Below are 10,625 nucleotides of genomic sequence, written 5' to 3' on the forward strand. Positions count from 1 at the left end.
AGAAGAAGAAGAAGAAGAAGAAAAGGGAAGGAAGGAAGGAAGGAAGGAAAGAAAGAAAGAAAGAAAGAAAGAAAGAAAGAAAGAAAGAAAGAAAGAAGGAAAGAAAGAGGTCTGGAATGAAGTGCCATTGGCATGGGCCAGCCTTTTCTCTTCCGATTCTGGAGCCACCCGAGACTGATGATTGCTTCATGGACTTGGCTTGAGACAAGTCTTGGACAGTATGGCCTGCATGACTCTGGAGCTCCTCTTGACTGTGGATGGTACCTTGGTGTCTCTATCTCCTCTACTGCCCTCCACCTTGTGAGACAGACTGGGGAATTCGGACGAGGAGTGTAACAAGCCTTCTCAGGTGGGTGGTGTGGGAGAACTGTGGTAGTTGGATGTGTGTAGTCTAAAGGCAGACCATTGGCTGTGCTGTCTCTGCAGTGCGGGCAGTATAGCTTTTCCACAGACTGAGGGCTTCCCTCGTTTCTCAGTATGCTATCCATAGTCTTTCCACAATGAAATTTGGGCAGGGGTGACCCTAGCAGATACCAGCTCCAGCCTTGAGTTGTTCTGTTAATTCCAGTGTCTAACTCAACCATCTAGTAGGGCTGGGCCCTTAAGGTTACAGCCATACTGAAAGAATTCAGCCCTATCCACAGATATGGGGTCGTTGTGCCTGGAGAAGAACCTGTATGGATTGGCTCCTCTTGGGTTGGGGATGATATGGGCAGGACAGAAGCAGAAATGAGGTAAGGAGATAGAGTCAAGAAGCCGCCTGTCCTCCATAGCAGTTGCATCCCCCCCCCCAGCCATTTTTATTTAATGGTTAGTTCAGGGGAGCTGAATGGAATTGGATCCAGAAGCAACGGAGGCTTCTTTGTGGTCTGCTCTTGAGGGGCTCTTGAGGGAAACCAATGGCCACAATCTGCCTCCTCACGTTGGTGAGAAAAACATTTTCGGCCAGCAGGTGGCAGTATCCTCTAGGAACCCAAAGAGAAAGGAAACCAAGGTATTCCGAGAATGAAGTCAATAACCCACCATCCTTAAAGACCCAGGTTTCACCCTGTCTTGAAGACTCAGCAGGAAGTGACACCCCTACCCCCTCACCAGAAAGAGCTCCTTCTGACCCCTCGGACCCTGAAAGGCCATCCCCAAGCGCAGACTCTTTAGGAGGTAATTAATTGGTGAGCCTTGTGAAGAGTGAAGGACCCCCTGGCTCCTCCACAGCCTCATAGGGGTTTGATTCTTTGTGTCCTCAAGGCTAACTGGTTAGGTTTGGTTTCTGTGCAGGGGTTGCAACTCAGGTCCCTGAGCAGGCCCGCGAGCAGGGGCCGTGGAAGCCTCATGAGGTTCTGTGCAGGCTAGAAGGAAGGCTAATCAGCTTCCAGCCTTCTGGCCTTTTTTTCTCTCCCACTTGTTTTTGCAGTCAGTGGACAGTTAGTTCTTTCATGTCTAAAATGAGCTTTAGCTGAACTGATCGAGATAAGACATGGGTATAACCTGGCAAAGATCGGATGATCACAACCTTGGCCAAACATGTGTGCATCCAGAGAAGAAAACTCAGCTGCCTCTTTCCTCTTTGATAGCAGGAGAGCTATGGCTGGGAGAAGGCCGAACTCTTCACCAGGAATGGTCAAGAACAGGTGGCCAGGGCTGGAGAGATGGCTCAGTGGTTAAGAGCACTGCTTGTTCTTCTGAAGGTCCTGAGTTCAATTCCCAGCAACCACATGGTGGCTCACAGCCATCTGTATTGACAACTGGTGCCCTCTTCTGGCCTTCAGGCATACATGCAGAGAAAATACTGAGAATACTGTATATATAATAAATAAATCTTTAAAAAAAAAAAAAGAATAGGTGGCCAGTTGGTCCCTGCTTAGCCTAAGGACACGGAGGGAGGTGGCCTCACAGGGTTTTCTATCTACTAACCAGAGCGCCCCCCTGCTTTGTCTCCGGGGTCCAAAGAAGACAGGAGTAAAGATGTCAACCATTGTGCTGCTGTTATTAACCAGAGTGCAATTAATCCACCCTTTGTGGATTTGGAAGCCACAGTGTAGATGAGAAGGTTTCGCCCAGAGACACTCTGAGAGCCGCGGAGCCCAGAACGGCCAGGCCTCGGGTGGGGAGAGGGTGGCAGAAGGTAGAGTACAGAAGATAGTGATGCTCCATCACCACATGCCCAGGAAGGACCTGAGAGGAAGGGTCCTTTTGGCCAAGGCTGTTGGCCTGGCCCGACATGGGAGCTCCCGACTACCTTCCCACACATCCGCCTTAGCTTCAAGTCCAGTTCCTGCTAAGTAGGTGAGAGCTGGGGCAGGACCACAGCTGACTTCTATATGGGGGATGATGTCAACCAAAGAGAATGAAGGGGCTTGGGATGCCCCATTTCTTCATCAGTTTACCTGACACTCAAACTAGCTCAGAGATGGGGAAGGACCACAGTGGTCCCCTTTGGGGTGGCAACTGCCCCCCACCCCCGTAGGTAGGTGAGAGGAGGGAACATTCCTGTCTGTGCCTTTCTGTGTCTGAGCACTGAGTGAGGCTTCTCCCCAGGCCACAGCCCAGTTCTCACTTGTAGGTGCAGTCAGCTGTGCTTTCTTCAGCTTTCTGAGACTGGTAGGTTAGGGGGCAGAGGGAGGTCACTGAGAGCCCTAGGGCTTGGCCCCACCGACTCTTAACAAGAGTTGGAGACCGGAGGACGTAGTCCGAACTGCTTTGATGAGACTATTCCTCACGTCAAGAGTGGAGCGATGCTGTCCAGGCAAGGGCACCGCTGGGCCCAGCTAGGAGTTAGAGACGTACAGTGCCTCCACCGCATCGCTCAGACCCTGGCTGACGCCCCCCACAGCCAGAAGGCAGTTCTTGAAGACGATGCTGGAGCAGGCACAGCGGGGTGTGGGCATGGCAGGGAGGGTCTCCCACTTGTTCTTCTCCGGGTGGAATGCTTCTGCTGTTTCCAGGACAGTGGGCTGGTTTCCTGAAACCAACGGGGGAATCAGATCCTAGACCAAGGGACCCAACCACCAAGCCATGTCCCACAGTGACCATTTCTCAACCCAGAAATAAAAGTTGAGCAACTTCTTTGTCTTTTTACAGGATGGACCCGGTTTTAACATCCTGGGCCAAGGATTCCTGTCAAGCAACTTTGTACCCTGTCCCTTCTCTTTACCTTTAGATTCTAAAAATAGGATTATGGCATACGCCTTTAATCCCAGCACTCAGGAGACAGAGGCAGGTGGATATCTGAGTTCAAGGCCAGCCTGGTCTACAGAGTGAGTTCCAGGACAGTCAGAGCTATACACAGAGAAACTTTGTCTTGAAAAAATGAAAGAAAAGGATTGTTTTCTTTCCTCTTGGTTATCAGGGGTTTCTAGAACACACACACAGCTTCCCTAATAACCTAGCTCATATGGTTGTTCATGAATGAGTATAGTGGGTATGTAAACTCTGGCTGCCTGGAAGCCCCACTGCCTTTATCACCGTGCCCTAATGACTTCAGTGGCCCCAAACCCCAGTCCAGCCTTCAGACTGTCAGCAGTCTCTGAGAGGGAGGAGCTAAACATCAAGCCCAGAATTAGGACCATCCATTTGCTTTGCTGTCCCAAGATGCACCTGGATATCCAAGAAGAGCTGGTCAGTGAAGGGTGATGACAGCTGATCCCTTCACCCTTTGCCTCCAGCTATCCCCAGAAAGGGGCTCGGGGACCTAGCTCAGCACAGGGGTTCACGGTTATCAGTATGTCCCCTCTTCTTTCTAGATCTCCATTTTCCTAGCACAGAGCTGAAAGAACACATGGGGACCCCCGTGGAAAGGTCAAGTCCGGAGTGTATTGAATTCTTTGGGGTGAAACAGTGGGAGGTGTGTAAGAAGTCAGTACCCCGCTGCTCCAGTGCAGTGTCAAGGACCAGAACCACAGCACGGGACAGTTGAGATGACCTATTCTTACCAAGTCCCCCAGCCACTATGACTCGTCCACTCAGACCACCAGCCACGAAGTCCGCCCGGCGCTTCTTGAGGAAGAACGAGCGTTCCATCTTCAGCCATCCTCCTGCAAGTCATGTACAGCGTGACAGGGCAGAGACAGAGGATTAGGTGCTGGTGTCCCCTAACAAGTGACTCTCACCCTGGGGGCTGCCCCCTTGAGTTCAGGGTGCAGAGAGTATCCCTTACTGGTGGAGACAACACGCTCTGCCACTTCAGCCTTCCCTGGTGCTCGGCACAGCCTGACGTCTACAACTCCCGTGAGTCCCTGTTCTATTTGGGTTTTTCCACAGTTCTAAACTGGAGAGGAATCTGATTGAAGGTAGTAAACAGAGTAATCAGGAGTCCTCTGATTCTCCATCAGTACAGGAAGACTCCTAACCTGGTCCTGTACAGACACCGGCGGTGGTGGAGGAAAGGCCGTGGTGAAAACAGCCAACCAGGCCAAAAGGTACCTTGAAGAGAATTTGACTCCAACCAGATCTGTGAGTAAGGAAGGGAGCTTAGACACCGGAGAGGCCTGGTTGGATAGGTAAGCAGCTCCAGGAAGCTTCGCCAGGATGGGGAAAATGGGGATCAGTTAGAAGAGAGGCCAAGGGGATGGGGACCCAGCTCACCCTGTTCCATGTCGAACACATCCATCGTCCGGAGGAACTTGGGCTGCCGATAGAGACGGCCTTGTCGCAGGCCTCCCAGGCTGTACAGGTGGTTGTCCAGGGTCACAAAGCTGGAGAACGCACGCTTACAGGGAATGTTGGGGAATTTGGTCCAGGACCGAGACTCTATGTCAAAGACCTCGAAGGCATTGACTGCATACTTAGACTGCCGTCCCCCTGGAGGTGGGAACAGGGTACATGGTGGACCAAAAGAAGAAAAAAAAGCAATCCCTGAGAACCAATAGGGCTGGGATTTCCCTTGTGTTGTTATTCAGTCATTTGAAAGACTTGTCAAGGGCTGGAGCAGTGTGATGATCCCCCAGGGACAGAGACCTTCTCCAGCTGTGGGCCTTGCCTCCCAGGGAACTCACCCAAGGGAGCCAGGAGAGGAAATGAACAACAAGTAGCTTGTCCTTACCCAGCACGTAGATCTTGGAGCCCCGGAGGAAGGAGGTGGCCGCGTACCTCGGAGTGGGCATGGGTGCCAGTGACACCCACATGTCCTTTAGCATGTCATAGTGCTGCAAGTAGTTGTGTGGACGAAGGTCCAGGCCCATCCCGCCTGCAGCATATACTCGATAATCTAAAAGAAAAGCCACACAGAGACACGGCTCGGCGCACAGGCACCCAGAGGCAGGTCCAACGGAATCCATAACGTTTCACAGGCCACGCCAAGATCCCAGCCGCTGCGCGGCCAGGGAGTCACAGCTGTTTTGGTGCCGTGGGTAACAGCATTCGAGGTCCCTGCTATGGCTAGATCTGGGTCTTCCTGAAGCTGTGGCGGGACTGTGTGCCTCAGCCTTCCTTAGTACCAAATCCTTGGCAAAGCCTGATGCACTAAACCCTGCACAGAGACAGATGGCAGTGACGTCTAGGTCTAGATAACCCGTTGCAGGTTTGTCCCCTATCGTCCTCCTGTCCTCCTTTCTAGGCAGCCAGAGGGGAAGGCAAGCAAAGAGGCTTTTGCAATGCTTTCCAGTAGTGACCTGCCCTATAGGAATTCTCAGACATTAATTCTCCAGATATAGTGAAGTCCCTTAGACTATAGTCAGCCCCAGTGTCACTGGCCCTCTCTACATACTGTGCTGTCAGTGGTTCTGTCTGCTACCCCAGTGGGAAATGGCATTCTCCTTCACATAGCCAGAGCTTGCAGGATCCAGGAGGCCCCTATGCTGAATGGGATAAGGCCAGGCCTGAGTGAGGAGGAGGCGTTGGAGAACTGACCCTTCAGAAACCTTGCCTTTGGAGAGCTAGGGAGACCCCTTCTTTCTCCTCTGCTCTTGGCTTTTAGGTAGCTTTTCAGGGGCTCACTGGACCAGAGAGCATGGACTAACATTTGTGTTTCCCCCAGCCCCTGACAGAATGGGAATCTTCAGTTTCTGTATGTAGTTCTTGTTCCCAGCAGCCTTTGCTCACAGTCTTCCTCTCTATGGTGCCTTGACTCTTTGAGGTTACTACTGCAGAAGGTGAGCCCCATTTCCATACTGGGGGCTGGGGTGAATCCTAGTCCTAAGCCTAAAACTGGGAAAGGGTCTGATGACAAACACCTGATCAACATAAATTCCACCTTCCTTTCTAGGAACACCCCCTGCTGGAAAAACTCTACCCAAGGTCATTCAGGCCAGTGATCAGTTCTGACCCATCCTTTGAGTCTCAACTGGGATTCCCTGAGCTGCAGAGCAGGGGGCCCAGAGGACTTGGCTTCGTGCCTCCTGAGTGATGGTATCTCCATTGCTCTGTTACCACATGTAACTGATACCAGCTTCATCTGTTTCTCCCAGTACACTGAAGGTCCTGGCTGATCTATGAACCCAGTACAATGGCTGACATGTAAACATTGACCAACATAACTGTTGAACCCATTTGACTTCATAGTTCGGGTCACAGGCATGGTCACGACTTACTGTCTATTTAACCTTGGGGAATTAGCCTTTCTGGGCTTCGTGCTGCTTTTTCTAAAATAGAATAAAAATAGCACTGATCTTGTTGGCTATATTGAAAGTTCAAAGGGATAAAGCACAGTGGTAAACCTTAGTTTTTAGCTATCAGCATGATTTATTGAAGCTAGGGATGGAGTTCATATGCGTTGTTTTCAGTGTCCCCATGGGCCTCCATCTTCTTTAAAAAAAATATGGCCTTACCATGAAGCTTAAACTGCTCTTGAACTCATAAACCTTCTGCTTCAGTCCACTGAACCCATTCTGCTGCCAAGGCAAGTCTTGAACTCGCCACTCTTCGGCCTTAGCCTCCAGAGTAGCTGGTGTTACAAGCCTTCATTCACTCAGCATCAGGCCTTGCTAAACCTTATTGTCTACCCTGCTCAAGGGGGTTCTAGGTCCCAGCTTCTTGCTAATCACTTTCAGGGCCCAGATTTTCTATTCTTTTCCTTTATCCCCATGACCTAAGACTGGTCCGGGAACAGAACAGGTGTTGAAGAAAAGCTGGTTTCTCATCTGCCATACGCCAGACAGGCAGCTGGGGTTGTGTGGCAAGAGAAACAGGGAAGGATGGGGAAAGGGAGAAAGGCCACTCCACCAAGCCTACAGAGTAGAGGCAAGTGTCTATAAACTTAGGTCTTTAAACTCCTATCCTCATAAAACTCTGTGTTTTAAGAAAACAGCAGCTGGACCACCCTCTATAGAGGTACTAGGCCCCAAAAGAGTGGAATGGGAACTTTGAGAAAGTAAAATAAGAATTTTAAAACCACATGCAATTCACAGGACTTGTGGACCTGGATAATTCAATAGATGAATCAACCTTTGGAACATTCTGACCTCCGCTTAGTATGACTGAAACTGCAGTCAGGAGTTACAGAAGATCCTGGGATCTGGGTCCCAAAGCCTCCTTGGCAGATGACCTGGTGTGGGTTGAAGGATGGGATGAGCAGCCTCAGGAACTACATAGATAGGTCTGGGTGTGTGTGTGGCCAGTTGCGAATGTGGTCTCTCGGCTGAACGCCAGGGTCTGCAGAGTCATTCCGGATAACCCCATAGCTCACACCTTGGCTCTCCCTCTGCAGCAGCCTGCCCAGCTTGCCAGGAGGAACCCGCTGGAGCTGACTCCTGGCATTGGATGGAATTCCTAGACATTTCACCTGCTCACCCTCCCTTCCCAATCTGTAAAATAAGGGCAGTGGGTTTCTAGTGTCAGTGCTTAATGTAAGGCTCAAATGCGATGGCTGATGTGCTATTGGCCCCCCAAATCATGTTACATTCCAACCGTTTCCCCGTGACCCTTTACTTTCTTCTCTATGCCCACCCTCAACCCTGGCCCCACTTGCCTTTGGCTGTAACAGAAATGCCCATGGCAGCCTCACGCAGCACGCTTCTCTTCTTCCACTTGCCCTCATCGATATTGTACATTTCCACGACCTTCAGAGGCAGTTGATTGGTGCCCACACCCCCGATCACCATAATTCGCTTTCCGAGGGCAGTAACAGCTACCCCGGCCCTGGCTGTGGGCAGGGAGGGCAGAGAGGTCCATTGGTCGGCCTCGGGGGAGTAGACCTCGAAGCAGTCCATGGGAACGCCATTGTCATCACATCCCCCGATGGCATAGACCTGCCCTCCGGTCTCCAGCAGTGAGCAGTAGACCCGGCGGCTAGGCAGTGGAGCAAGGCGCTTCCACTGAAAATCCTTGACATTGGGCACCTCCATGGCAGCTCTGGGGAGAGACCTGCTCGCGCGCCCTCAACAGCATCCGGGCAAGGTCCAGCCCCGGAGCCCGCGGGCTACTCGGAGCCGACTTGCACGTCCCCTCTTGCAGCCTCCATCTCTGGGCGCGGACTCCCGCCGACGCCCGCTAGCTTCTTCTGGTCCCTCGGGTGTCAGCTGGGCGGCGACGTCCACTCCTGGCTTCGCGGTAAGAACCGAGCGAATCTGGGGCAGCAGGGCGCCAGCGGTAGCCTGCCCTGGGTCAACTTTGCAGAATGAGCCCCGCCCCGCCCGGTCCCTGGGAGCGCAGAGCCCACCCCGCCGCGCGTGGGCGCCGCGCTCGCCCCTCACTAGCTCCCGGGCCGCGCCCGCAGCCACGATCGGCTTTCACCGCCCGCCCGGCATCCGCTGAGCGGGGGAACAACGTGCCCTGCCCTTCCTGGCCGGCACGCCGCTGTCACCCGCCCAGGCGAGCGGCTGCTAGACACGGAGCCCGGGCCGGAGGACGCTGGTTCCCCGCAGCGACTCTCCGCAGCCGCCACACCTGGGCAGGAGCCCACGCGCCTCGCGGCGGAGGCCGTGGCCTGTGCGTCAGCCCCGGCGGTCGGGGCGGGCGAGGGCAGGGCCTGCAGTGTCTCCAGGGTCGGAGGCAGCCGGAGCAGGAGCCGGTGCCCAGATGACAGGCAGATCCCGCCAGCGTGGGGGCGGGCGTTTGCGAGTGTTTGTTTTGGGTGAGGAGGCGGAGAGCCCAATTACCCAGTTTGTCTACAGTACACAGACCCAGTTCGTGACAGGCTGGCTTTGTTGGGGATGGGGGGAGGCATTCTCACACTGTCAAACCTCAGAGCCGAGTTAGGAGGCAGTGACATACATGCAGCCGGGACCCGCAGATGTAACGATCTGCACACATATTCATGTAATTCACACAGAGCCTTCCTTTCCTCCTGAGTGAACACGTCTGCAAAGACGCAGATAAAGTCACAGACAGGGGATCCGTAACTGAACACACCAATAGACAGGCTGGGAGGATCACCCCCAAACCTTCGCCCATCACTAGAAACACAAACCTTATTAACAAATCCGGGTCCTTGAACTAGATAGATAACCTCTTCAACCCTCTCCCCAGCAACAGACCCTCCAACTGTGGTCCCCAGTAAGACAAGTGCCCGTGACACACCGGACCACCTAGTGGTGTGTCTCTCCAAGTCCACAGGGTCCTTCTAGCTGTCTTCCTTTCACCTGTCAGCTTGGGGCCCTGACAAACTTTCCACTGTGAGTGTGAGTATTTGGTGTGTTTTTCCCCCCAACTCTGGAGATGGAACTCAGGGGTGTGCACTTGGGAGGCACTAAGTTTTAATTTGTGATAAGCTGTATAACACCTGGTTATAGGCAAGAAGCAGCCTTTATCTAGTGTCCCCCAGTGCTGATATCCGACCAAGCTAAAGTATGATCCACAAGCAGAATACATTGTCATTATTGCAAAGGTCCCATGTCACCTTCTGATATCTGGTACAACTCCATACTTCCTCCTTGTTCTTCCCTCCCCAGGCCCTGACAATCCATTTCTGAAATCTTGTCGCTTCAGCCATGTTGTACAAGGAGCTGGAACTGTGGCTCACTTGGTGGGGTGCTTGCTTAGCAAGCACAAAAACCGGGATTCCATCTCCAGCACTGCATAAAACCTGGTGCTGGCACAGTGGCATAGAGCCCAGTGATGTATGCCCATAATCATAGCACTTGGGAGGTGGAGACAGGAGGACCAGAAGTTCAAGGTCATCATTGCTATATATTGTGCTCCAGGCCAGAAGGAAAAAAATATATATGGATAAAATCATACAGTGTGTAATCTTTTAGAGTCCCCCAACTCCCAATACCCCCAAACTCATTCCTGGAGTGTCATCATCTAAGTTGTTGAAGGGCTCGTGCGCTCTCTCTCTCTCTCTCTCTCTCTCTCTCTCTCTCTCTCTCTTTCTCTCTCTCTCTCTCTCTCTCCCCCTCCCTTCCTCCCTCCCCCACCCCTTCATGGCCATGGTCTCACTATGCCTGAAACCCATGATTTTCCTGCTAGCGCCTCCAAGTGCCAGGATTGCAGACCTGTGCCGCCGAACCCAGTTCTTTTCTTTTTGAGACAGGGTCTCTCTGTGTAGCCCTGGCTGTCCTGGAACTCTCTGTGTAGACCAGGCTGGCCTCAAATTCACAGAAATCTCCCTGCCTCCGCTCTCTAGGTGCTGGGATTAAAGGTGTGTGCCTCTCCATCAGATTTTCCTCCTTTACATTGTTGCAGCCTTCCCCGGCACTCATTTCTGTAAAGGTTAAAAGGTCACGTTTGTCAGGGGTTCACTATACCTTCCG

General features: G+C 52.5%; 1 protein-coding gene across 2 annotated transcripts; it reads right to left on the reverse strand.

Moving 5' to 3' along the window:
- Positions 1–1,965: 1,965 nt before the first annotated feature.
- Klhdc8a (kelch domain containing 8A) lies at positions 1,966–10,202 on the reverse strand. Of its 2 annotated transcripts, XM_048430708.3 has the most exons (6): positions 7,901–10,202; positions 5,039–5,203; positions 4,582–4,797; positions 4,347–4,419; positions 3,930–4,031; positions 1,966–2,959 (listed from the first exon to the last, which is right to left on the reverse strand). In XM_048430708.3, exons 1-6 carry the CDS (start codon positions 8,274–8,276, stop codon positions 2,773–2,775), a joined length of 1,119 nt encoding a protein of 372 aa, XP_048286665.3. In that variant the 5' UTR covers positions 8,277–10,202; the 3' UTR covers positions 1,966–2,772. The 2 variants fall into 2 exon arrangements, with proteins under 2 accessions (XP_048286665.3, XP_048286666.2); XM_048430709.3 differs by lacking the exon at positions 4,347–4,419 and having other exon boundaries at positions 7,901–10,197.
- Positions 10,203–10,625: the final 423 nt, after the last annotated feature.

The sequence above is a fragment of the Myodes glareolus genome, chromosome 5, assembly GCF_982192425.1.
Source record: "Myodes glareolus chromosome 5, mMyoGla1.1, whole genome shotgun sequence".
Lineage (NCBI taxonomy): Eukaryota > Metazoa > Chordata > Mammalia > Rodentia > Cricetidae > Myodes > Myodes glareolus.

Excerpts from the sequence above, each read along its gene's own strand:
- Klhdc8a (XM_048430708.3), bottom strand. The coding sequence starts at position 8,276 with ATGGAGGTGCCCAATGTCAAGGATTTTCAGTGGAAGCGCCTTGCTCCA. Across the intron at positions 5,204-7,900 it reads CATTTCTGTTACAGCCAAAG|ATTATCGAGTATATGCTGCA; the intron begins GCAAGTGGGGCC and ends CTTTTCTTTTAG. Across the intron at positions 2,960-3,929 it reads CATAGTGGCTGGGGGACTTG|GAAACCAGCCCACTGTCCTG; the intron begins GTAAGAATAGGT and ends CGTTGGTTTCAG.